General features: G+C 48.5%; 1 protein-coding gene across 4 annotated transcripts; it reads right to left on the bottom strand.

Moving 5' to 3' along the window:
• Positions 1-440: 440 nt before the first annotated feature.
• LOC116401364 (nucleosome-remodeling factor subunit BPTF-like) lies at positions 441-22785 on the bottom strand. Of its 4 annotated transcripts, none has more exons than XM_031879722.1 (32): positions 21875-22785; positions 19912-20734; positions 18583-18803; positions 17446-17616; positions 17091-17273; positions 15681-15860; positions 15477-15562; positions 14899-15251; positions 14213-14344; positions 13409-13538; positions 12897-13032; positions 12514-12801; positions 10844-12398; positions 10452-10576; positions 10116-10244; positions 9844-9994; positions 9625-9748; positions 9298-9526; positions 8615-8782; positions 8114-8247; positions 7908-8019; positions 7603-7802; positions 6486-7464; positions 4873-6362; positions 4702-4784; positions 4352-4577; positions 3701-4269; positions 3438-3614; positions 3155-3347; positions 2880-2964; positions 2606-2792; positions 441-1278 (listed from the first exon to the last, which is right to left on the bottom strand). In XM_031879722.1, the coding sequence occupies exons 1-32, from the start codon at positions 22407-22409 to the stop codon at positions 1239-1241; spliced, it is 10194 nt and encodes a 3397-aa protein (XP_031735582.1). In that variant the 5' UTR covers positions 22410-22785; the 3' UTR covers positions 441-1238. The 4 variants fall into 4 exon arrangements, with proteins under 4 accessions (XP_031735582.1, XP_031735583.1, XP_031735585.1 ...); XM_031879723.1 differs by having other exon boundaries at positions 441-2177; XM_031879725.1 differs by lacking the exon at positions 17091-17273.
• Positions 22786-23059: the final 274 nt, after the last annotated feature.

The following is a 23059-nucleotide window of genomic DNA, read 5'->3' on the forward strand; positions in this document are numbered from 1 at the left end:
TTTCATTACCTTTTTGTCACATCTGAAATCGAATATTTGCAAATTAATGTATATTTCTCAAGACATGGTTTCATTCGTATCAGCCCAGCTAAACAGGACGGTTGTTATAGGAAATGGAAATATCATGCTCATAAATCAAGAACAATGTCCCACATTTCAGTTTTCAGTTAATATGCACTATCATATGCATTTCTTAATATGACAGACTTAAGAAAACATAAACTCATTTGATTTGTCAGTTCCATATTTTTCATTTTAATGAATTTATTCCGTTTTATTCTGTCCCTGCTTTATATATATATATATTATATTTTTTATTTTTTTCTTGAGCTGCTCTGTAGGCCTATACACAAACTTGTCTTGTGCTGAAACATTTAAAAACTTTCATATAGATGTCAACACTTCCATATGTCACCGCCTGCCACAAACACAAGGAAGAACTCAGTCTTTTCATTTTTATTAAGTTCCATATACATCAATATTTCTTCAGATGTAATACAAAAAAAGAAAAAGAAATCAAGTCGAAATGTTTTTTTTTTTGTTTTTTTTTTTTACAAACAGGGCAGGAGCCTTCAAATATGTTGCTTCATCCTCAGTCAGTCACTACCGCAGAGCAGTCCATTTACAATAGCTTATTACTGTACTTTCAGGAGGTTATAGAAGTTTAACCAAGCAAACTACTGGAGTCCAGCTATTCAGTACAACTCTCTTTCATGCCACTTCAGACGAAACAATGTGTGGAAACGGGAGAAAAAAAATAAAAAGTTCCACTGCGATATCCGAAATTTAGACAAGAAACTCTCGATACATTATTTCATTTCCTATTTCTCATTGGACATGATGACCACAAGGATGGCCTGAGGGTTTTTTTTTTTTTTTTAACAAGAAAGAAAAGAAAAAAGGCCGAGATCAAAAAATAAACATAGAAATATGAGAGCTCCTTAAGAGTCTTTTTCTCCGAGGTAAACTTTTCTTCTGAAACGCCTCAGTCGCTCGCGCTCCTCAGTACAGTCCCACTGATGAAGACAGGTCCAAAAAAGACAAAAACAAGGTCCCTTAGAGCTGAAATGGACAGCTCTGCCTGAACAGCTCTGCGAGAGCAACAGCGCTGGCTGCACCGACAGTCAAGGGAGCTGATCCCACACACGGGACGAGGCCGAGTCTGTCACAGAGTTTACAGTTCAGAAAAAGCCATATTCTTGGCAAGTGCATTTTGTTTGAGCAATGTGCGGTGCTTTCTAAGAGGCTGACGAACACTGTAGCTTGTTGTTATGAGACCTACAGAATGCGGAGAGAGGGGAGAGGAAAGTTGAGAGCCCTTCGCAGTTTTCTTTCATTTACGGTCGCGACATCTCGACAAAAAACAAACAGAGGATGCAAAGAGGTCGGCGGAGGATCCTGAAGCCGTGTTGGTGTAAATTCACTGGGAATGCTTTTATTAGTGAAGGAAATCTTCCACAACTACAAACTGAGGTTACTGTGTGAAGCAAGGATTCCTCGCTCTTTGTAGTACATTTTAGTCTCATAAAATAATACCATCTAAAATGATTTGCTTCATAATTCTTTTTAAAAACATTCAAACACAAGAGTTAGACATATCTTACAACCGCTGTACATGATAAAAAGTATGTACATTCAAGACAACCACCTTAACAGCCAGCTCGATCAAACTCAAAAGGGATGTAACATACAGAACTTCTCATAAATATCTCTAGATAATAAAATATGCAGCTTTATATACGTTTCTTATACCTGGCAAGGTCAACACATTATCCAATCCAACTCAGATGTGTAACAGAAAATAAATACAAGTTAGGAAGTCAAATGCATTTAAAATCCCACTGAAAACACAAAGGACTGTTCAACAAAGGCCAGATTTAAGGACATGATGAGAAGAAAGCTTGTCCCTCGATTACATGGTAAACGCATCTCAACATGGCTGCCATTGTGACTAAACTGAATATTGTAGTAACCAAAAAAAAAAGTTAAATTGGTGGAATTTACATGAAAGCACAATTGGTGTTTTTGTGTAATTTTTTTTTCTTTATCAACAGATTTGTTTTGTTTTATTTTGTTTGCCGTTCTGTAAATCGAAAGTTCCCATTTCATTATTACTAGAGACCCCCAGCATCCAGTCCAGACTCCAGCTAGACTGGCCCACTTAAGAATCTGACAATCTGCAAGAAAGAAGAAAAAATGGGATGGCATAAATCAAAAAGGCATGCAGCAAACAAGTGAACAGACACAAATGCGAGATGACACACACGGTACAGATGTAACACGGCGTCGAGTTCTGTTAAGACATCGGACGGGATGTCCTAAAGCTTCGGCAGCTCCGTTGTTTTTAGTACGGCCGAGCAACGGCGACAGTGCAAAGCCAACTCTAGTCTACAAAAGGAGAGCACGAGCTACTGCAAAATGACACTCGCTACTCATGCCAGTGGTATGAACAAAAGTGAGTGAAGGGCATAAACGCATAAATGAAGAAAAGGACGACATGACAGCCAGTCACAGCTTCACGACACGCGAAACGTTAAGCGTGGAGGAAGAGAGAGAAACTCAGGGAACCCGGAGAGTCTGCAGCAGCAGGAGCACCCGACCTTACCTGCTCGCTTTGAAACCTTTGAGCTTCTGTACAAAGAAGGCTTCGAGCACCTCGGCGCACTGAAAGAACGGCGTGTCGTTGGGGTTGTAATAGCGACAGTTGTCGAAGATTTTGGTCACGTCGGCCACAAACTCGGTGAGCTTGTGGTAGTGTCGCTTTTGCAAGCGGGTTTCCATTGTGGAAAAGTCTGCAAGGGAAAGAGAAATGTGTGATTTTTCTTTGAATAGTATGCACGAGACATTTCCTCCAAACAACGGCGACGATTTGTTCTTACCCATCGGCTCCTTGATGACGCGGTAATAATCGGGTGCGTCGTGGGGATCCACCGGTTCAAGGAAAGGCCAGGCCATCTTGTGAGTCTGTTGGAATAACACGAAAACGCTTACAGAACACATTCTCAATATAGAGAATCAAAAATACCAAAATCCAAAAAAAATATTTGTAGAATTTCTCTTAACGTCATTTAGAATTTGCTGCTGGTTTTCTGGCCGTAAAAAGTTATTCGATTTAGTATAATTAAAGACACCCTGACAAACACAGGTTCCATACCTGTAACGAGCGTAGTATTCTTTTCAACCCCTCATAGTCTTTGTCGGTGAGCGGCGTGAGGACTGTCATGGCGTCCTCCGTTGACTGACACTGCGGGCAGACGTACAGGTCGATTTGATTGGCCTCACTCTGCAGGATGCCCACGCACCGGCCGTGGTACCAGTTTTGGCAGCGGTCGCAGCCGATGTAGAATCTGTGGGTGAGAATCGGACACGTTAGCGCACCAATGAAACGCCGCTGAAAGCCGACGACAGCCTGTGCGAGGTCGCGGGAGGAGCCTTACTGCGATTCGTCGTACGGCGTCCGGCAGATGCAGAACAACTCCTCGTTGCTCGCTCCCTCCTGACCGCGTTTGCAGTCATTGCACACAAAGTCCTCCAGCTTCTTGGCCTCTTTCTCCGTGATGCCGACACACACGCCGTGGAACCAGTTGGAGCACAGGTCGCACCCGATGTAAAACCTGAGGGGGGAAAAGGTCGTTAGTTTGTGTCGTTGTAATGCAATCGCAACAGTTTAGCGTCTTTTTTTCTTCTCCAGAGAGCTTACTTTGACTCGTCGTAGGCTGTTTTGCAGACGCAGTACAACTTGGTGTCCTTCTTGTGATCCTTTGAGGTAGAAGACAGCTTCTTCTTCTTCTTGTGTTTGGACGAGCTGGAATCTCCGTCCTTGTCTCCGTCCTTATCTCCGTCCTTGTCTCTGTCCCTGTCTTTGTTCTTGTCTTTGTCTCTGTCCCGATGTCTGTCCCGCTCCCGCTCCTTCTCCTTCTCCTTCTCTCGATCCCCGTCTCGGTCTTTGTCTCGGTCCCGACATCTGTCTCGGTCCTTGTCCCGGTCCCGCTTCTTGTCCTTGTCGTGATGCTTGTCCTTGTCGTGGTGCCGGTCTCTGTCTTTGATCCTGTCTTTGTCCCGCTCCTCTTCCCTCTTGCGTTTGTGGGACGAGGACGATGAGGACGGCGAGGTCGCCGCGTGGGCACTGTGAGAGGAATGTGTGGCGTGAGAGGGATGGGAGGAGTGAGAAGAGGCCGCCTTGATCGTCGCTGCGGCGGCCTGAGTGATGGCGGTTCTGGCTTTGTCCTTTTCTTTTTGTAGCCTGGCTATGTCCCGCCTCAGCTCCTCCTGAGAAGGAGACAACACATGTAATGTCCGGCATCTCTGGTGCATCTCTTACCATCTTGACGGAGGCGGACCGGGCGCTCACCTGTACTTGCAGCTGCAGCTCCTTGTCCAGCAGGGCCCTCTTCTTCAGGATCTCCGCCTTCAGCTGCTCCTTGTGCTTGTACAGCAGCCCGGTCAGCTTGGTGGCGTTCTGCCTGGAGCGTTTCTGCTCCACCACCTCCTCCTTCTTCCTCTTCTTCGCCGCCTGCTTCTCGTCCTTCTCGATCTTGTCGAGGATGAACTTCATCACCTGGTTGCACACGATCATTCTGAAAACAGAGGACAGCAGGGGCCGCCGGAGACAACAAGAGCGAAGTGAATACCATGAAAATACAACCGTCATCCAACATTTGTCATAAATCCCCACATTTCTGTGATTATCAAGCCCCAAACCTCTGGTTCTCCTCTCTCTCAGCGGCAGCCAGGCTCTTCTTCTGTTTCAGCTGTTCTGCTGTAGCGTTCTGCTTCACGACCACCTGACAACAAAAACACTTTTTGTTAATATTAAAAGTTTTTAAACGCTGTAAGAAATGAATCACTGAAGTTTTCTGTTTTTTGTCACACCTGCTTTTGGATGCCATCCCCGGGGCTAACGGCCTGCAGACTCTGCTCTTTCTGTTCCCTTTTAACCTCCTGGTGTTTCTTCTTCTTTGGTTTTTGTTGCTGTTGTTGTTGTTGTTGTTGCTGCTGCTGTTGTTGCTGCTGCTGTTGCTGCTGCTGTTGCTGCTGCTGCTGCTGCTGCAGCTGCTGTTGTTGCTGCTGCTGCTGCTGTATTCTTTGGAGCTGCTCCTGGACGCTCGCTGGTGCCTGTATTGTCACCATGTTCTGGATTTGGTGGGCCTGGATTTGCCCCCCTGTCTGCTGGATCTGGATTGGCAGCTGCAGTTTGATCTGCTGGGGAACTGCCCCACCCTGCTGCTGTGCCTGTGCCTGGATCTGGGCTTGGATCTGAGCAGCAACATGGGGCGGCAGAGCCGAGAGAAGCTGGACAGGCTGTTGGAGGCCTGGAACGGTGATGAGCTGATGCCTGATCGGAGACTGGACCTGAAGCTGAGGCTGCGCTTGAACTTGAGTTTGGTTCTGAGGCTGGAACTGGACTTGGAGCTTAGCTTGGACTTGGGGTTGGGCTTGGACCTGAAGCTGTTGCTGGACCTGGGTCTGCTGCGGTGACTGGACTTGAAACTGGGGCTGGGTTTGGACTTGAGTTTGTACCTGGGGTTGCTGCAGGGTCTGTAGTTGTGGGTGACCGTGGCTCTGTTGCTGGAACTGGACCTGAACCTGGGGATGCAGTTGGGTTTGGATCTGGGGCTGTAGCTGTAACTGAGTTTGGGCCTGAGACTGAACCTGGGGTTGAGATTGGACCTGGGGTTGGGTTTGAGCCTGTGTTTGAAATGAAGCCTGTACCTGGGGGTAGTACTGAGGCTGGACCCTTGTTTGGAGCTGGGCCTGGACCTGCGGCTGGGTCAAAGTTTGGTTTTGGGACTGAAACTGCACCTGAGGTTGATTTTGAGCAATGGGCTGTACTTGGGCATGGGGCGGTTGCTGAGGTTGTGGCTGAAACTGAACTCGGACCTGGGGGTGGCTTTGGGCTTGCGCCTGGAGATGGGCTTGAGTCGGAATGTGAGGCATTTGTTGGACTTGGCCAAAGGGCTGGACCTGAATCTGTGCACGGATCTGGGTTTGACGCTGGGGTTGAAGTTGAGCAAGGGTTTGGGGCTGGAGCTGAGGCTGCGTGGGTCTGACCGTAGTAACAACAGAAGAGACTGGTAGTCCCATATGAACCTGCACTGCTGAGACCGGGATTTGAGACACATGCTGCATGGACACAACGGTAGGGTGCTGGACGTGTCCTTGAGCTTGAGGAGGAAGAGCTGCTGGAGGCAGAAGGGCGACAGGTGATGGATGCATGGAGACCGATGCAGAAGCGGGCACAGTGGCGAGGCCGAGTGTCTGCGCTGGAGCAGCAGCCTGCTGAGCTGGCTGAACAGGAGTCTGAGCTTGAGATGAGGCCGGAGTCCAAACCTGGGGCTGAGCTGCCCTCTGCTCGGTCAGAGCTACAACAGGACAGAGAAGCAAGAACAAGCAATGCATTAAACAAGTCAACCATTGTGTATAGACAATGACTAAAACAGGGTGCTATTGATGTGTGTTTGTGGGAACTGTGTTGGGCTCCTTACCTGGCACTGAGGGTGTTGTAAAGGTGGCGGTGACTGGTGTGACGACTGCGTTGGCCACAGCAGCGTGAAGGGGAACCGGTGCCGTGGCCTGGATTTGGGTGAGAGCTCTGGCTGGGGACGGGACAGCGATATGGGTGGTGGACACAACAGCTAGGACGGGAGCAGAGACTGGAGCAAGAGCCGGGGTTGGAACTTGGACAGGCGAGGGAAGAGAGGGGGAAGCAAACGTTTGGGCCGAGTTAGAAGCGGCTGCTGTGGCGGCCGCCTTGACTGAGACCGGGGCTAAAGCAGGGACATGGCTGAAGGCATGGGTCTGGATCTGGGCTTGAGGTGCGACGTGTCCCGTGACAGGGAGCGACGCTGCAGTTTGTGTTGGGAATGAACCTGGGGCGAGGGTGGAGACCTGGGTTTGCGCAGGGGTTGAAGCTGAGGCGAAGACTGTCTGAGACATGGCCGGGCCTGCATTTTGTGACGGGGTAGGCACAGTTCTTGCCACTTGGGGTTGTGCGGGGACAGAGGCTGGTGTGGAGGCCTGGGCTGCAACGTGAGGCAGGGCCGGCACAGGAGTGGATATTTGAGACTGTGCAGGGACTGATAACGGGGTGGTAGCGGCTGCAACTCGGGTTTGCACAGGGACTGTGGGCGCCAAGCTTGGCATTTGCGTTGGAGCGGGTACGGGGGATGGCATTTGGGTTTGGCCTAGGGCCGAGGGAGTCGTCTGGACTTGCGCAGGGGTTCCGGCTTGAGTCGGCGTTGAGATTTGGGCTTGAGGGGTCTGAGTGGGTGCTGAAGTTGCGGCTGATGAGGATGGGGGGATGGGAGTGAAGAGGAAGCGCTGGACCTGGCCGTTGGGCATGGCTGCCTGCATTAGCTGCTGACCAGGAACGGGAATGACTGTTACTCCCTGGGGGATGATTTGCAGCTGTCCCTGGGTCTGGCCCTGACCCTGGATCACCACAGTCAGACCTGGGTTTCCACCCTGCAGAGTTGCAGACAAAAGGAGTCTCGCCTTTAGCTGACAGCGATATAATTCTCTCTTTGTATCATTCAAAACAAAGTCATGAGGACTTTAAAACATTTTAAGACTTTCACAACAGGAGAACAAAAAAAATGTTACCTGAGCACCCTGTGTCAGCTGCAGGAGCTGTGCCATAGTGAGCTTAACTTGACCCTGCTGTGGTCTGTTGGTCTGGGACGAAGCTACAGGTGACTGTCCAGGTGCTGTGGTGGCTGCATGAGGTGTTGGTGCAGGACCCGCTGCCCTCTGAACAGGTGTAGAAGCAGGACCCATCTGTGTCACAGCCGGCTGAGGTTGGCCTGGAGGGAGGGGGCGGGAGGGGAGAGTAAGAATGCTATGTTTGAGCCACAGAAGGCTGAAGACATTCATTTGCGAAATTAAATCAGATCAGTTAGACAGAACACCTTGCTGAGCCAAGGCTGGACCTCCGGCCATTGCTGCGCCCACAGAGGTAGCTGGGGTCAGGGACTGGCCCATCGTCGTCACAGGCTGCATTTGGCCTCCTGCTGCGACAACCTGGAACACAAAGCCAAAGGTAAAAATGATCAATCATTGCGGTTAATATTTACCCAAGATTCATGTGAAAAGGACGATAGGAAAGGCTTGAGACCTGCTGCTGGGTGGTAGAGGAGGTGCTGGCTCTGAGGTTGATGTTGCCAGTCGTAGGGTGTAGTGTGCTGTACGTCCTCAGGTTCGCAGGGGGCCCCGAGGGGAAAATGCCCAGGACTTTCTGCTGGACTACGCCTGTTGATAAGCACGATTATGTAAGGAAAGAAGCAAATGGGCACGGGGTACATGCAGAGATGCAGGGCGAGGATGTACAGAAGCGGCGAGGCATGCACTGTGTGTGGGGAAGTACACTAAAGATATTGTAACACATTTTAAAAACATTCAGTTCATGGGAGAACTGTAGATTATACACAAAAAAAACTGCGACAAAATTTTCGGTCAGAGAAGCTCTTCCATATAATGTAAAAAAAATAAAATAAATAAAAATAAAAAATCCATGCTCAGCGCCAATAGATTCTGCCTGCCACACGACACTCTTCCATCCATTTTGGCAAGTGTAAGCACAAACCAGCGGCACATGGATGACACTCGTGCTCCCTACCTCCTTGTGCGGTGGGCACGTTGAGCGTGACAATCTTGCTGTTAGCGGGGAGCGGGAGTTTGGCGGCGAGGACCTGGCCAGCCACAGCCAATGGGCTGCCAGCGATCTGGAAGGTTTGCTCGGAGGTGGCGACGCCGCTAGCCACGGTGGTCACCGAGCCAACGGGGGCTGCAAGACACACCATGCCACCTGCAGTCACGCAAGGGCCACCGCGATAGCCAGCGAACGGCTGTGGTGTCCACTGGGAGGTCTGAGTTAACCAAGGGGGCGGACATTTTCGAATTTTGGGATTATTGTTTGAATTTTGGATGAGACACAGGCTCTCTCCTGTGTCCATTTAAAACAATTCAATTGAAAATTCTGTTTTAACAGGGCTGAAAGTGGACGCCACGAGCCAATCACATTTATTAATGTGAGAAATTGACACAAAAAACGAACAGTTGTGGAAAGTCATGCCGATGGTTGACTTCTTACAGACTGAGATGCCCGTCGAACAGCCTTAAAAATAAAAATAAATAAAGGGAAAACCCCAAAAAACGTGTCTTGTGAAAAGGTTGTTTGTCTGCCTGCCTCTAACAGATGATTGATGACAAACAGATGATTGATGACAACGCGCACAACCAGTCTACGTAGGATTTCTGATGGGATCATTCAAATCACCCTCTCATTGGGTTCGGGCTTACCTGAGGTGTTGTTGGTCTGACCCTGCTTCACCCAGGACGCAAAAGACTGATGGAAGTTCTTGTCTTGCTGAAAGGAAACCGGAGGGCTCAGTTTGGAGGCCAGGACCATCTTAGCTCCGGGTGTGACCTGACCTGTCCTCTGGCCCACGAACGCCGGGGTGCTGGGAGTGCCGGCCGAGGTGGTGGGAGTGCCGGCGGGTGTACCCGGCCTCAGCGGTTCCAGACGTTTCTGTTTAAGACATTTAAGACATTTAGAGAATATGTTAACCTCCAAGAATAGTGCTACCTGAACAAGGGCTGTGTGTGTGCAGTGTACATTGTCCGCACCTGTTGGGCAGCAAGTCTGGCCTGTTTCAGCTGATTCTCCAGATGGGCCTTGACTTCCTCTGCCGTCTTCAGACTACTACCAGTCTTAGAGGAATCAATACCCTGCGACTTCTCCCTCTCAACTCTGTAGGAAGGAAAAATGGTGACAATCAGGTGAATCAGTGCCCCGATCAGAATACTTCAGTGTTCCCCAGCGGGAGCTTGCTGTGCGTTTCTCACCTTTCAGCAAAAGCCCTGATCTCCCACAGCTCCAGGTCCTCTTCAGCCACCCATGTCTCCACAGCTATAGGCCCGGTCAGCTTCGCTGGCTCGTGCTTCTTCGGCCTCAAGGCACTTGAGCGCAGGCCTTTCCTCTGTGGAGTGGGCGTTTCTACTCACGGGAAGAGAGAAACAAACGTTATTATATGAACTCTTTCAGCAATCAATCAGGGTCATTCTTCAAATTAGCAAACTCAATTTATTCCATTGTTTCCGATGTTTAGCTTTTTTACCTTTGGGAGCGTCTCTGTTTCCGAGCGGACAGATGATCTTCCTGATGCAGTACTCTGAGCGGATGCCGTAAGGCCCCACGTCTCTCCGTTTTATGATCTCTGTTGTGGTGATGTCCGTGTCCGTGGTTTCTGTGGCAGGAATAAAAACATATTGTCACAATTATTTTAAATGGCAGCCATTTATTACTGTGAGCACTCATTCAAGCATTGGAAGGTGGACACGGCGGTGTTTTGTTAAAAAAGTAATAATAAGAAGAAGAAGTAGTTATATGTGTGAAGTAGAGACTAATGTAAGTCCAGTACAGGTGAAGACATCAGTGTACAGCATTCTCTCACCTTTCCGTGTCGTCCCCACAGCAGCAGAGGGCTTAACAGCCATGTCGTCCCACCTCAGGCAGCCCCACAGCAGCCTCAGCATCAGGCTGACCCCAGCTAGCGACCTCACAGTCTGGAGACGGTACCTGAATGGGACACAGTCAGAAGAAAACATGAGCTAATAATTCCAACAACCGCAAGTATATTTACATACACAATTGTATTTACTGTATTTTTAAACCCATCAGCAACGGCAACTGATGTCATTTATTAGTGTCCTTGCTAAAGTTGCAATATCAAATCATGATATTGTTCGAAATAACTAAAAGATTTACACATGACTATTGTTAATGTGTACTAATTGCTAGCTAAGCATCCCAAACAGTGTAAAAATATCTAAATGCGTTACCAACCTCCACGTGATCCCAAAAGTGGGCCGAGGTGAGGGGTAGGGCCATATATCCAGGGCGGGCTTGGCGTTGTAGTTGAAGATGGGCGCCTCTCTGATACCCGCCCTCCTCGCCATTCTCTTCAGGTCGTCATTAGGCAGGATGAAGATGCTCTTCTTGCTGCTCTTGGTGACGAACTTGCGGTAGGACGGCAGGGCCGTCCCTGAGCGGGCCTTCTTGGACTTGGAGAACCTGAGAAGGCTGATCCGGTCTTTGGTGGAATACTCCTTACTGATCGTCATGGAGCTGGTTGAAGGGCCCGTCTTGGTGTCGGCTATTGGCGGTTTAGTCCTCTGAGAGCCAAATGCCCTGGAGCTGAGCTGGGTGGTGGTGACGACAGAGGAGACTGCGCTGCTTGCCGCTTGAGGCGTCGCATCAGACTTACTGATCTTGCTGGACAGATCGGTTGTCGCCACATTTTGGGACTCCGCGGTGGTGGCGTCAGCTGAGGTGTTCAAACCTTTGCTACCGCCGTTATTACTATTCAGGCAAGAAGGGCTCGAGGAAGGAGGCTTAGCGGGTAGTGTCCCCTCTCCGTCCATGGCCACATCCACAGCCTTGTTGAGAGCGTCTCCTTTCTCTGCCACGTGGTTCTCTAATTTTGGGACTTTCAGGGGAGGTGGGTGACATATGTCGGAGACATCATTTTGAGAGAGCTTACCATTCATCAGAGACTTGACAGTCTCTTTGATGTTACCTTGGTCTTGACTGGCTGGGTCCGAGTTGGTGTTGGAGTCTGCAGGGGCGGTGAGCCCAGTTTTCCCGTTCACCTGCACAGGCCCGGTCTGGCTTTGGTCTACCTCCGTGCTCTGTCCACAGCTCTGCTCCATTTCCTCGTACCCACGTTTCTTAGCATTCTCTCCCACTCGAGCCACCTCTGGCCTCTGTGTTTTTTCTTTACTTTCTATTGCGTCCGATATACAATTGTTTTTACCGTTGGGCTCGGTGCTCGATAGGGGTCCTCCGTTCACTTCTTTGTGAGCTACGGTCTCCCCGCAGTTCCCCTGCGCAGCATTTACCTCCGTCTGCTTGCTGCGGTTGGGTTCCGTGGTTTCGGATTTGACGTCCGTGTCGGCCTTTATCTTCGTCTGCTCCTGCTCAAAGTTAAGCTTTTTAACCACGTGGTCTTTCACCTGAGGGCCCTCCTCCTCTTTTTTCACACACGGGGTCACAGCAGGCTGCTGTTTCCCTAATGTGGATCCTTCAGTCTTAACTCCGGATGTAGGCTTTGTGGCAGCATTTTTGGACAGCAGTGCAGCCTGTCTTAATCGCTCGAGCCTCTGCTTCTCCTCCAAGGTGAACTGTTTCACCCGCCGCTCCAAAAGCCCATCCAGTTTGGAAGGCTTCACTTTCTTCTTGTAAGCTGTCCGCAGCTGGAAGCCCTCGCTGACGTTCACAACATCGTAGTAGGTCTTTGACGCAGTGGTCGCCTCACTCTTGGGTTGTTCAACTTTCTGGATTGGCTCCTCCCTCACAGGCGACACAGAGGGCGAGGAGGAGTCTCTGTTTTCAGCTTGATCTATAACAAAGAGTCACAGAGGTCAGTGGATGATGGAAAGACACATTCATCCATAAATAGCATCAAAATAAATCCAAAAGATAAAAGAAGAAGGAAATTAATCTCAAATATTTACCTTTCTCGACATTTGAAGAAGCAGTTTCTGAGCAGGGGTCAACCTCCATTTTTTCATCTTCACTCTTCTCTTCTTCTTTCTTTCCCTGCTCCTCCTCCGTGGGCTTTTCTTCCTCCTTTGGGGTCGGGGGTTTGCAGTCCTCCTCTGATGAAGTGCTCTGAGATGAAGCAGTGACGGACGCTTGCTCATTGTCCCCGTGCGGTGCGTTCCGAGGATCCTGCTTCTTATTTTCCGTCAACTTTTTCTGCTTATTAGTATAAGCCGCTGCATTTTGCTTCCTCATTTTAGCTATGAAGACGGTGGGAAAAAAATATCATAGTATGAGCCAATAGTGTCAGCAGCAGGAGAATTCATTGAGGGGATATTGCCAGTTTAGCCCTTACCCTCCAGCTCTTTGCGGTAGTTAACGTTTGTGTTCCCTGGCAGCTTTGGGACGAACCGCGGCACATGAGTCTTGCTGACCCAACTCCAGCCACCATACCCGGTCACTCTGTACTCCTCCCCTTTCTGCTTCCACACCTTGATGGAAAACACACAGAAGTGAGGTCCACAATGACTTTCAGAAGAAGAACCACAACAGGTCTACACATCAAGCTAAGAAATAATATGAAATACAAAGCTGCCTTAAAGACAAAACTCTGTAACAATGTTAAGATACCGGTACTTCTGCAGTGGTCATGGGGAACGTAGAGAGATTGCAAATTATCTTTACTAAATGTGTGTGAAAACTAGTTTTAAACGTAATTAATAAAAGTAATGGATGGTTAATCTGAAAGGCCTGTGGCATTACGTCTGATAGAAAGGTTTGGGAAGCACTGCTCTGGATCAGTATGCATGATTTAAAACCTCCTCTGCGGCCTCATGAGGAGCTGGATGACGGATGCTGTTGGTTTACCTGGTGCTTAATGGGGATGGTGTACTTCACCCAGGTGGCCTGTAGCAGTGTCTCCTCATCCTCCAGCTTCTTCTCGCGCTTTTTCACCTTCTCCTTATCCTCCCGCTCCATGGAGGTCATACGAAGTAGCCTGAAGACAAGAAAGTACAGTGTGTAACTGAGATGTAAGGTGCACGGGCACTCGGGCAGTAAAGTTACTTTTTGAGCGCGCCGCTTGTTTGGTCAACACTCACTGGAGTGGTGACACAGATGAGAAGGAGCTGGAGCCCCAGGGTTCATACAGACACTACAAAATCAAATTCAAGGACTTTCTAGTACTTTTTCAAGCACCATTTCTTCTATTTTCAAAAAGGTTTGCAAAAGGTGCTTGAATTTTGAGATGAAAAAACATCAAGTACTGGAATACGTTGAAAGTAGTGCTAAAAAAAAGTCCTTGACATTCAAATGGACCACATAACGCTGCCTTATGTTTTGACCAACGTTCTGGTCATGTGTGCTTCCGTCAGTTTATCTTGTTTTTTGTATGACTGTATGTTCAAGGCATGACATAAGTTCTCATTGAATATATAAATTGTACTGTAATATAAATAGTTACATACATATACACCTGTATGTGATATTTGAGCCTCAAACAGTGCTTAACTCAAAAGTTTAAATTGGTGATTTGAATATGTACCTGACTAGTTTCAAGAGAGACGGACACTGATCGCATCATTTATTTACATGGAATAATGAAAATGTATATTAGAGAAGGCACACTACATGTTCATGTGCCATTAGTGTGCGTAGCCAACAGCTGTTTACCTCGTGTGTCCAAGAGAATCTTTCCATACTGGCAGCATCACCACGGGTTTGATGGCACACTCCAGTATGGCCAAGGCCAGAGCAAATTCCCGGGCCTTGCTGCACATCTGCACTGCTTTGTTCCAGTTGGTCCTAGAAAAAGGGGAGACAGACTGTATAAAACCATAGATAACACAGCACAACTGCTTTTTTTTTTCTCCATTAAGCTTCATCATATTTGAAATTCACCATGTTAAACCGGATTATGTTTCCAAGAACCAAAATGAATTATTTTTGTATCCTTCAAAAAGGTCCAGTGTGTAGGATTTAGGCAGATCTATTGGTAGAGATGGAATATAATGTTCATAACGGCGTTTATTTTAGTGTATAATCCCCTGAAACTAAGAATCATTGTGTTTTCGTTAGCTTAGAATAAGCCCTATATTTCTACACAGGGAGCAGGTCAGGCCGCCATGTTTCTACAGCAGCTTGAAGCTGCCTGAAGGCCTTAATACTGAAGCTTAATACTTAGCGTAGCGACATGAAAGTGGTATGAGAAGTAAGTGTATTTTCCTTAAGCACCCCACAACAAGAGGAACGTCACGCCAGTGCAGGCATCACCAAACAAAAACCTATGTTAATAAAATATGTCGTTTGGTCTCTGAATCACCAAATCGAGCTTGAGATTAACTGGACAGGAGTTGTACCTGTGCGACGCCCAGTTAGGATGCATAAATGGTCCCGGGACATTGGTCTCCAGCTGAATAATGGTGAGACGCAGGGTGGAGACGGTCAGGCTCCGCGAGCCGTAGATGGAGCCGTTCCACTTGAACTCCGACGCGGTGGTCAGGCTGAACTTGTGGGAGAGGTGGCGTCTCTTGTCGTGGTCCTCGCGGTGCTGGTGCTTGTTCAGGGCCAGGACGTTGGTGCTGTACTGGTTGTGGTAGACCCTGTATTTACCCTCCTGGCCCAGTTTGAACAAGTTGTTCAAGTTCACCGTCAGGTCCCTTTTTAAGAAGCTGAGACGCGACGATTCGCCGTCGCAGCGCACAGGAGAGGACTGAAAGGTGAGAGGGAACGTTACACTCAGCTACACTACGAGACAGTATTTACGCTAACATAAAGAACTTATAGGAGCCTAAATAAGATACAGGATCCTTGATGCTATGGACTCAAGTTAGTCTTCACTCAACTTCTCTTTCATTTTCAAACAGATTTCCTAAAAGAAATGCAGACTCAAATGACATTTTTGTTCCAGACTGCAGTTGGAGAACCCTGGCCTCACCTCTTTGCTGCCTCTGGCCGTTTGGTTATTCGATTCCCGTCCGGCCGGTCTCCCGTTATCACTCTTGACCCTATTGGTGTACTCGTCTGTCATTCAGAGAGCAGATGACACAAATGGATTCAAACAGGGCCACTGAAGAGACACTGATTCAAAAGTCGGTGTTAATCTACTTTTGGAGGACCAGCGAGCCTCACTCGTGTTTACCTGTCCCATCCTGGCTGGTGAAAGAGGACCGGGAGGACCGATCGGCCAGGTCAGGCTGCTCCGGTTTCCTGAGGTCTGAAGCCTGGCTGTGGCTCGCCTCTGGTTGAGATGACCGCGGCCGATCTTGAGAAACGTCAGGGCGCTTGTCCTCGCTGCTAGACTCCGCTTTCACACCTTCACCTACAAGGAAGAAAAGTTCGTAAAGACTGAGTACAGGAGTACACGGAGTGAACCTGAATGATGTAAATTACAAGGAATGTGCTTTAAGCAAAGACGGCAGCTGTGTGAATGACATAAAACTTCTCAAATTGGAAATTTTCTCAATATAGCTCAGTCAGACCGTGTTCAATGTAACACCAGGTCTCAAGAATTTTGCGGACCAGTTAGTGCTTCATCAGTCCAGCTAGGCCTATAAACCCATCTTGCACAGGAAAGGCTCCACAAATCCACAACAAGCTGTGCACTTGCTGCAGAGCCAAATCAAGACAGCAGCTCTGCATTTGAGTTGTTAGGAGAGAGAGACAGAGAAAGAGACAAAGTCTCGCATGTACATGCAGCTCTTTGTTGACGAGGTAGCAGGTGGGGCTTCCAGGCAGAGGGCCTTTTGTTTGAGTAGCAGGAACCCACCCAAATGCCCATAAATTGGATAGAGAATGAGGAGCCGGTTGCGACAGACACGGCGTGCTAGCTGCTGCCAGGGACGCCGTCTAGCACGGTGCCAAAAGCGCAAACGGGAGAGATGACATATATAACACAAGACAAGGAATGAATGCAGCAAAGCAGGCGACGAAAGACAAATGGCAGAAAATGGGCCGCAACAGCTTGAGATTCTGTGAAAGGGAATCTGAAAAGGATCAGGCTAGTTATGTGAAACAAGACAAATGTTCCAGCTTTCAGTCGAAAATGATAAACGAACTGTCTGAACAGAAGCAAAGTGAGACCAGTGATCCGGTATTTATGCTTAGCATAGCAACATACAGAGGGAACGGCCACACCGGCTCTTGTACACTGAATTACTACCTACAGCCTCCTCCGAGGTCTCGGAGCTCAGTTACATTACAATTCACCCAAAAAAACAAAAGTTGGAAAGCCTCCTCAAGTCCAAACTGAATAAACAACGACAACAATTTTGCCATTCAGAAAAATTACTTGAAACCAGATTTTGTTTCCCGTCCCGTCTAGAAAGTGACAGATGTAATAGAGACTGAAAATGTAGCCGCCGCCGTACACCCAACAAGGCAAATGAGCAGGGCGAAAAAAGAGCAGGGGTATGGTTAGTGGCAACCAGCACAGACAAGCAGACAGATGTGCAGCCCGGCATGAGGTGGAATGGCGAGTTGAATGGCGAGCGATTTGCTGCTGGTAGCTGGACACCGGAGGGAACATGAGTCCATCTTGGGCTCCGAGTACCTGTCCGTTCCTGCTTCGCCACCGAAGGGGACTCCCCGCTCTCCTGGCTCCCAGACTGAGCGGGCTGCGGTTCCCCGTTGGGTTCGAGGGACTCCGTTTTAGGCCCGGCTGCGTCCTGGGCGGCCGAGCCGGCGCTCAGGTCAGACACGCGGCTGTCCTCAGCAGCAGGGGGAACCGCGGCGGCTGTGGTGTGACATACATACACAGGGCGGAGAGCACCAGCAGGGTCACAATACTGTTTAGCAGGAAGTCAAGTGCTACCCCCTGTGCTGCTGGGTCTTCTGTTCAGGAGTTACTTTAGGAGAAAATGGCGTGTAGAGAATTACAGAACAGTGTGTGTGAAGTTGTCTTTTACCTTGTGAACCAGCGTCTTCCTTGGCCTCGGCGTCTTTGCACTCTCCGTTGTCGAGCAGCGGGGGGAGCTCGTCCTCCGCTGCTTTAACAGAGCCCGTTCCTGCTTCCTGTTTCGGGTCCTCTGTCCGCCTCTTTGCTTCCCGCCGGATCTTTATGCGCTCCATGATCACATCTAAAAGAAAAGGGGAACATATTCATTGTTCAAATTTAAAAAACAATGCCAGTAATTACATATCAATGCTCTGTGTTGAGCACCTGCTAAGTGAAGAGGATGGATACATTAACTAGTTTCAGATTTAAACAAGTTTAAAGTGTTTAATGAATACAGTCCATACTAATAACTTACCAGGAAAAAAACATTAAAATAGTTAAGTACAATAACTTTCTTTATTCCTTACATTTGCACACGAAGATCCATTGCTCCAATTAAAATAATCAGGGCTGCAACTAACAACAATTCCTCTTTAATCCTTCTATAAATGTTGTTCGTTGTTAAAAAAAAAATGTCCTCAGAAGGTCAAAATCTTGAGATCTCCTGTTGGTCAAAACACGCTGATCAACTACAGTTTCCACTGGAACAGAAAGAGCTGTGTCACAACAATCCTAAACAAAGACATGCAAGGCGTGGGCAGCAGCAGGCTTTTAACAGAGGAAACTACAAGCAACAACACCCATAAATCAACTGAGGATGGGGGAGAAAAAGCACTGCGACGGCTTTACAGAAACATCTCTTCTTCCATTTAGGGCTAGAGAATACCGATTCAGACCTCTAGCTTCTGACAGGATGCCAGCGGTACGCCCCTCCCCCCTCCCCCCCCCAATAAAACACAGCGCCAGTTAGTTCGGTGACAGGCGCAGGAAAACTGTTTCGAAACCAGATATGGCAGCCTGTCAAACACGTGCGGAAACCGCCGCCATGGTAATCAAAAGCTTTGCGAGAGGAGGAAAAACAGTTGCTTGATGTCTGAAGAGAGAGAGCGGGAAGAAAATGTAGCGCCTAACATTAGTGAGTCAACTGTCGTCATGGCAGAGCACCGCTGCCTGAGGGGAGGAACTATCTGATCTGAAGCTTCTATACGACTGTTTGAGAATGTAACCCTAAAGGACACACACACACACACACACACACACACAGTACCGTTGGCAGCAGAGAGGTAGGATCTGTTGTTTCCGCGGCCTCTGTTGGTGAGGTCCTCCGTGATGGTCATGTGGGCCTGCACCTCCTCCTTCATCTCCTCCAAGGTGGCGTGGAGGTCCGTCTCCCAGTACTGCCGATCCAGGCTGTCCATGAGCTCCTCTAGCTGGGCCTTGGTGCTGTAGTACCAGATCTTCTTCTTCTCGTGCTCGCTGTCCACCTCGCTGGGGAGTGAGAACAGGCCAGGCTGTTAGATCGTTGAACGTACAGCGAACCACATTGCTTCCTCATTGTTGTATAATTAATAAAAATAACAATAAAGAGTTTTAACTTTGGTTAAAGATACATTATACTCTATTTTTTGGGGATCTTTGTGTTGGATTGAATCAATTCTGTTGAAATACCTCTATATAAAACAAGTAGGGGAAACCCTGTACAAACAAGCTGAAAAATAAAATCTATTTCCATAGAATTCAATTGCAAAAGCAAGCTGCTCACACAGAGTGATACCAGCCATTCAAGATCATGCTTAGTGTCAAAGACAGGTCACACTGTGACGATAGCAGACTCTGTATAACCATTAACAGGCTGTCAGAAGCGGTCTCACAGTCAGGCTGACAGACGTTTGGGGTGGGGTGGGGTGGGCAACCAGGAAACACATCACTGCCAGTGAAGACAAAAGACAAGATAGTCAAACTAATGATTTCATTCAAGGGAGCATGTTGACACATTCTGCACGCCAAGTGGTTTTCACTGCAACCTTCACTTTCGCTCTCCAGCAGTTGGTAAATTTCCGAGTGGAGCAGCTGGAGGCATCTGGTAACGGGAGATTAACCTTCTGGGAAATTACACTCAACTGACTTTTGTTTGCATGAGTTTTATCATTGACCAAATTTGAGGACCACGTTTGTCATATTTAGAGTAAATGCGCATTTCGTTTCACAACAACAAAAACTTGTTATGAGGTCATAAGGCTATTATTGAAAATGTTCATGGTTCACGAGTAACTGTAGTACATAGCTGATACCTTTTATTGCTTCAGGACCAAGGTGACATGTTGTCCGTGGATGATTAGTACATGTTTCCCACAGTGCACTGAGGTAAATAACTACTATTAATGATACGACTCGTTCTGTACTTGTAAGATACCTTCATATAATAAGGCCCTAAGATAATAAAAACATGATCCAGTATTATGATAAAAATGTATGTTGCTGCTCTCTCTTTTTGTTTTGAATGGATTTGATCATAACATCTGTGCTGAATTTAAGGAAATGAAGCCGTTTGGCACGGAAAGGTAATTATCGTGGAACAGTGATGGTCCTAACTTACACAATAATCCTTCTGTTCAGGAACCAGTACTTCCTCTGGTGGCGGTCGTATCCAATGGGCTCCTGGCGGATGTAGGGCCTGTTCTTCTGCGCCTCCGTCACACTGTCTGTGACACCCGGCACCTTGTGCGCCACGCAAATCTCACACTGCCACTCGTCCTCCGGAACCGCCACCAGCGGTGGTTTCACACACTCCAGGTGGTAGACCGCCGAGCAGGTCTCGCAGCACAGCAGGTCGCCCAGGCGGTGGCACACGCGGCAGTGGTCGTCGTACAGCATGCTGCCGTCGGACATCAGCTCCTCGCGGGCGATGTTGGTGGTGAGAAACTGGTCCACCAAAAACTGCAACACCTTGATCTTGCTTTCGAGCGGTCCGTAGGGATACTCATCCACCTCCTGGTACGGCAGGACGTGATGGTACTCCCGGTCGCTCTCACAGTACGCCCGCAACACCTCGGGCCACGTCATGCCGTCGATGAAGTACAGAGTGGAGTGGACGCTGTCCTTGAGGTCAGCGGGGCCGAAGGTGGTGTTGGAGGTGTCCTCCTCGCGTAGGATGAGTTTCAAGAGGGCGTTGTGGGTCTCCGCTATCAAAGTGCACTGCTCCTGGCCGACCAGTGCCGCACAGAAGTCCTCGAAGCGGAAGGGGGAGAGACGCAGCACCGTGCTGAAGTTACGCAGCACCTCGTAGATGGAGGCGGCGTTGAGCAGCTCTTCGCTGGGCACCAGGAGATCCTGGGAGGTGTCGGGAAGCTCGAGAGGAGGAATCTCCTTCTCCTCGAAGATGGGAGTGCGAGGTCGGGGAGGCCGGACTTTTTTCTTCCCTGTAGGATACACAAAATGTATTAGTAAACCATTTTTTAGAGTCACACTTAACGTGTACACACACACACACACACACACACACACACACACACACACACACACACGTAAATACATTTTGAGGTTCACAGCCCAAATACTGTGATATTAGGTCTTTATGGCAATAACCATCTTTTGGATGCAAATACATCAAGCATGCAGCTACTGTGTAGTAAACAATTTCTAAATGTAGTTGTTATTCACGTTATTCTCAAACCTACAGGTGCAGTTATAACGTAATAACCATTCGAGGAGACGATATTCAACATTTTAGCATCTTAAAGTTGGTAGCAAACTAGCAGGTGTGCTCCTGTGGCTGAGCTGGCTCAACACATGTCACTATTAGCTTAATGAGGCTGCTGCAACTAGGAAAACATGAACTCTCCAGCAGGCTAATTACGTAAATATTAGTCAGACTAAGTGTTATAACCCCCCTTTTTATTTGGCGTGGCACAATGAGAGACATTAAACGTCATTTTCATGAGCTTTGGAGGGATGAACTGTCGGGTTAACTCAGATGAAAGCTGCCAAAGTGTAAATATGAGAGACGCGCTAACTACGCGCTAAGTTAGCTAGCTAGCTATTATGTTTGTTCTGAATCAGCTTCAATCATAAAGTACTTTTCATTCTTCCCTTATAAAGCAGTGGGTGTTGATGGTTCCTATAAGCACGTACAGTTTCCGTTATCTCACGCTCAGACTTCAGAGTGACAGCAGGCAGCATGAGCTAGTTTTACTTGCTAACGCTAGCACGCTAGCAGCCAAGTTATGAACTTAAAGGCTACCGAATACCATCTCGAGTGAGAGCCGTTTGGCAATTATTCTTAAAATATGTGCGAAAATATTTGACGGGCAATGTGTTGACGGACGGTGACGGCAACAAAGTAAGCTCGCGATACGGTATCCGATTCAATCCACCTGCAGCAGCACTAATGAGCTGACTGCGGCCTGTGTTCATACAGTGTGCATTCTCCATTTTGAACAATAACCTTACTGCTTCCTGCACCTAAAACAGTCACCAGCAGCACGTCGGGATGCATTTCCCGAGCCCTGCAGTGAACGTTGAGACAGAGTAGCCACCGACCGACCACAGTGTTTATTTACCCGGAGTGCTGGCGTGTGTGCTCTGACTCCGAAAGCTACTCTCTGTACAGTAGCTGGCATCATCCTCCGCCTCCTCCTCCTCCTCGTCCAGCACATCATCTTCAAGGCAGTCTGACTCCTCTTTGAGGGCCTCGTCCTCCTCGGATTGAGGTTCCTCCTCCACAAACTCGTCCTCCTCCGACCTCAGACTGACAGCATCGTCGTCCTCGTCGCTCTCGTGATCGTCGTACACCACTGTTTTGGACGCAACCGTCCGCTTCCCTCCACGGCCCCTTTTGCCTCCTCTCCCACAACCTCCACCTCTCCCACAACCTCCTCCTCTGCCTCGTCCCCTGCCCCGTGTTGACGTGACGGATCCCGCTTTCCTCTTCTTGGCCGCCTTGGCGGGCTCCCTCGTGGGGCTCTCTGCGTCCTCGTCCCCGCTGTCCCTGAACCTGGGCTTCAGATTCCTCCTGGGTCTCAAGCCTCGGGCCGTAGCTGGAGACGAGTCCTCGGCTTGTAGCGGTTTGGGCGGCCTGCCCCTTTTCCCTCTCATGATAGAGCGGAATCTAGTATTTTACGATCCCAATGTTTGCGTTGATTTAACCTCCACGAAGGCGAGCGAAAGCGGCACCCTTACAAAGCTGTCCCGGCGGTGAACCCGTGGAGCCCTCGTGTCCTTTCGGGTTTGAAAGCTCAAAACGTTAGCCCGGCGTCCCGTTTAGGTTCGCCTAGAGCCGCCATCTTTCTTCTTCTCTGCCTCTCTGGCTGAACAAACAGAGCAGGCTCGAGCACTAGAGGAGTCACGTGGTGCCCCTGCTTCCAGCTCGGTGGCAACAACGAGCGAAATGACAATTACTCGCAATTAGTTTCATATCTTAGTCGCACGTCGACTATTTTTTTTTCTTGTATGCCGTTCCAGTTTTAATCAATATGCGGGAAACCTGTAGTCGTCGCGGTTCATAGCAGCTTCTTCGCGTTTATAAATGGCAATGGGAGCAAACACCAGAGTAATGCAGATTATGGCATACAAACAAGATAAACCACCGAGGCTATGCTAACGTTGCCCTGTTAGTTGCGGATGTAGAATTGCAGGAGGGGGAATGTGTGGAAGGATATAATTAAAATGTATGAAATATTGTTACTGTTTTAGATGCTTGAATATTGTTGGTGTTTGAAGTCAAGCAAAGGTGGCGTAAAGTCTAG

The sequence above is a fragment of the Anarrhichthys ocellatus genome, unplaced genomic scaffold (assembly GCF_004355925.1).
Source record: "Anarrhichthys ocellatus isolate YVR2014 unplaced genomic scaffold, GSC_Weel_1.0 scaffold399, whole genome shotgun sequence".
Classification (NCBI taxonomy): domain Eukaryota; kingdom Metazoa; phylum Chordata; class Actinopteri; order Perciformes; family Anarhichadidae; genus Anarrhichthys; species Anarrhichthys ocellatus.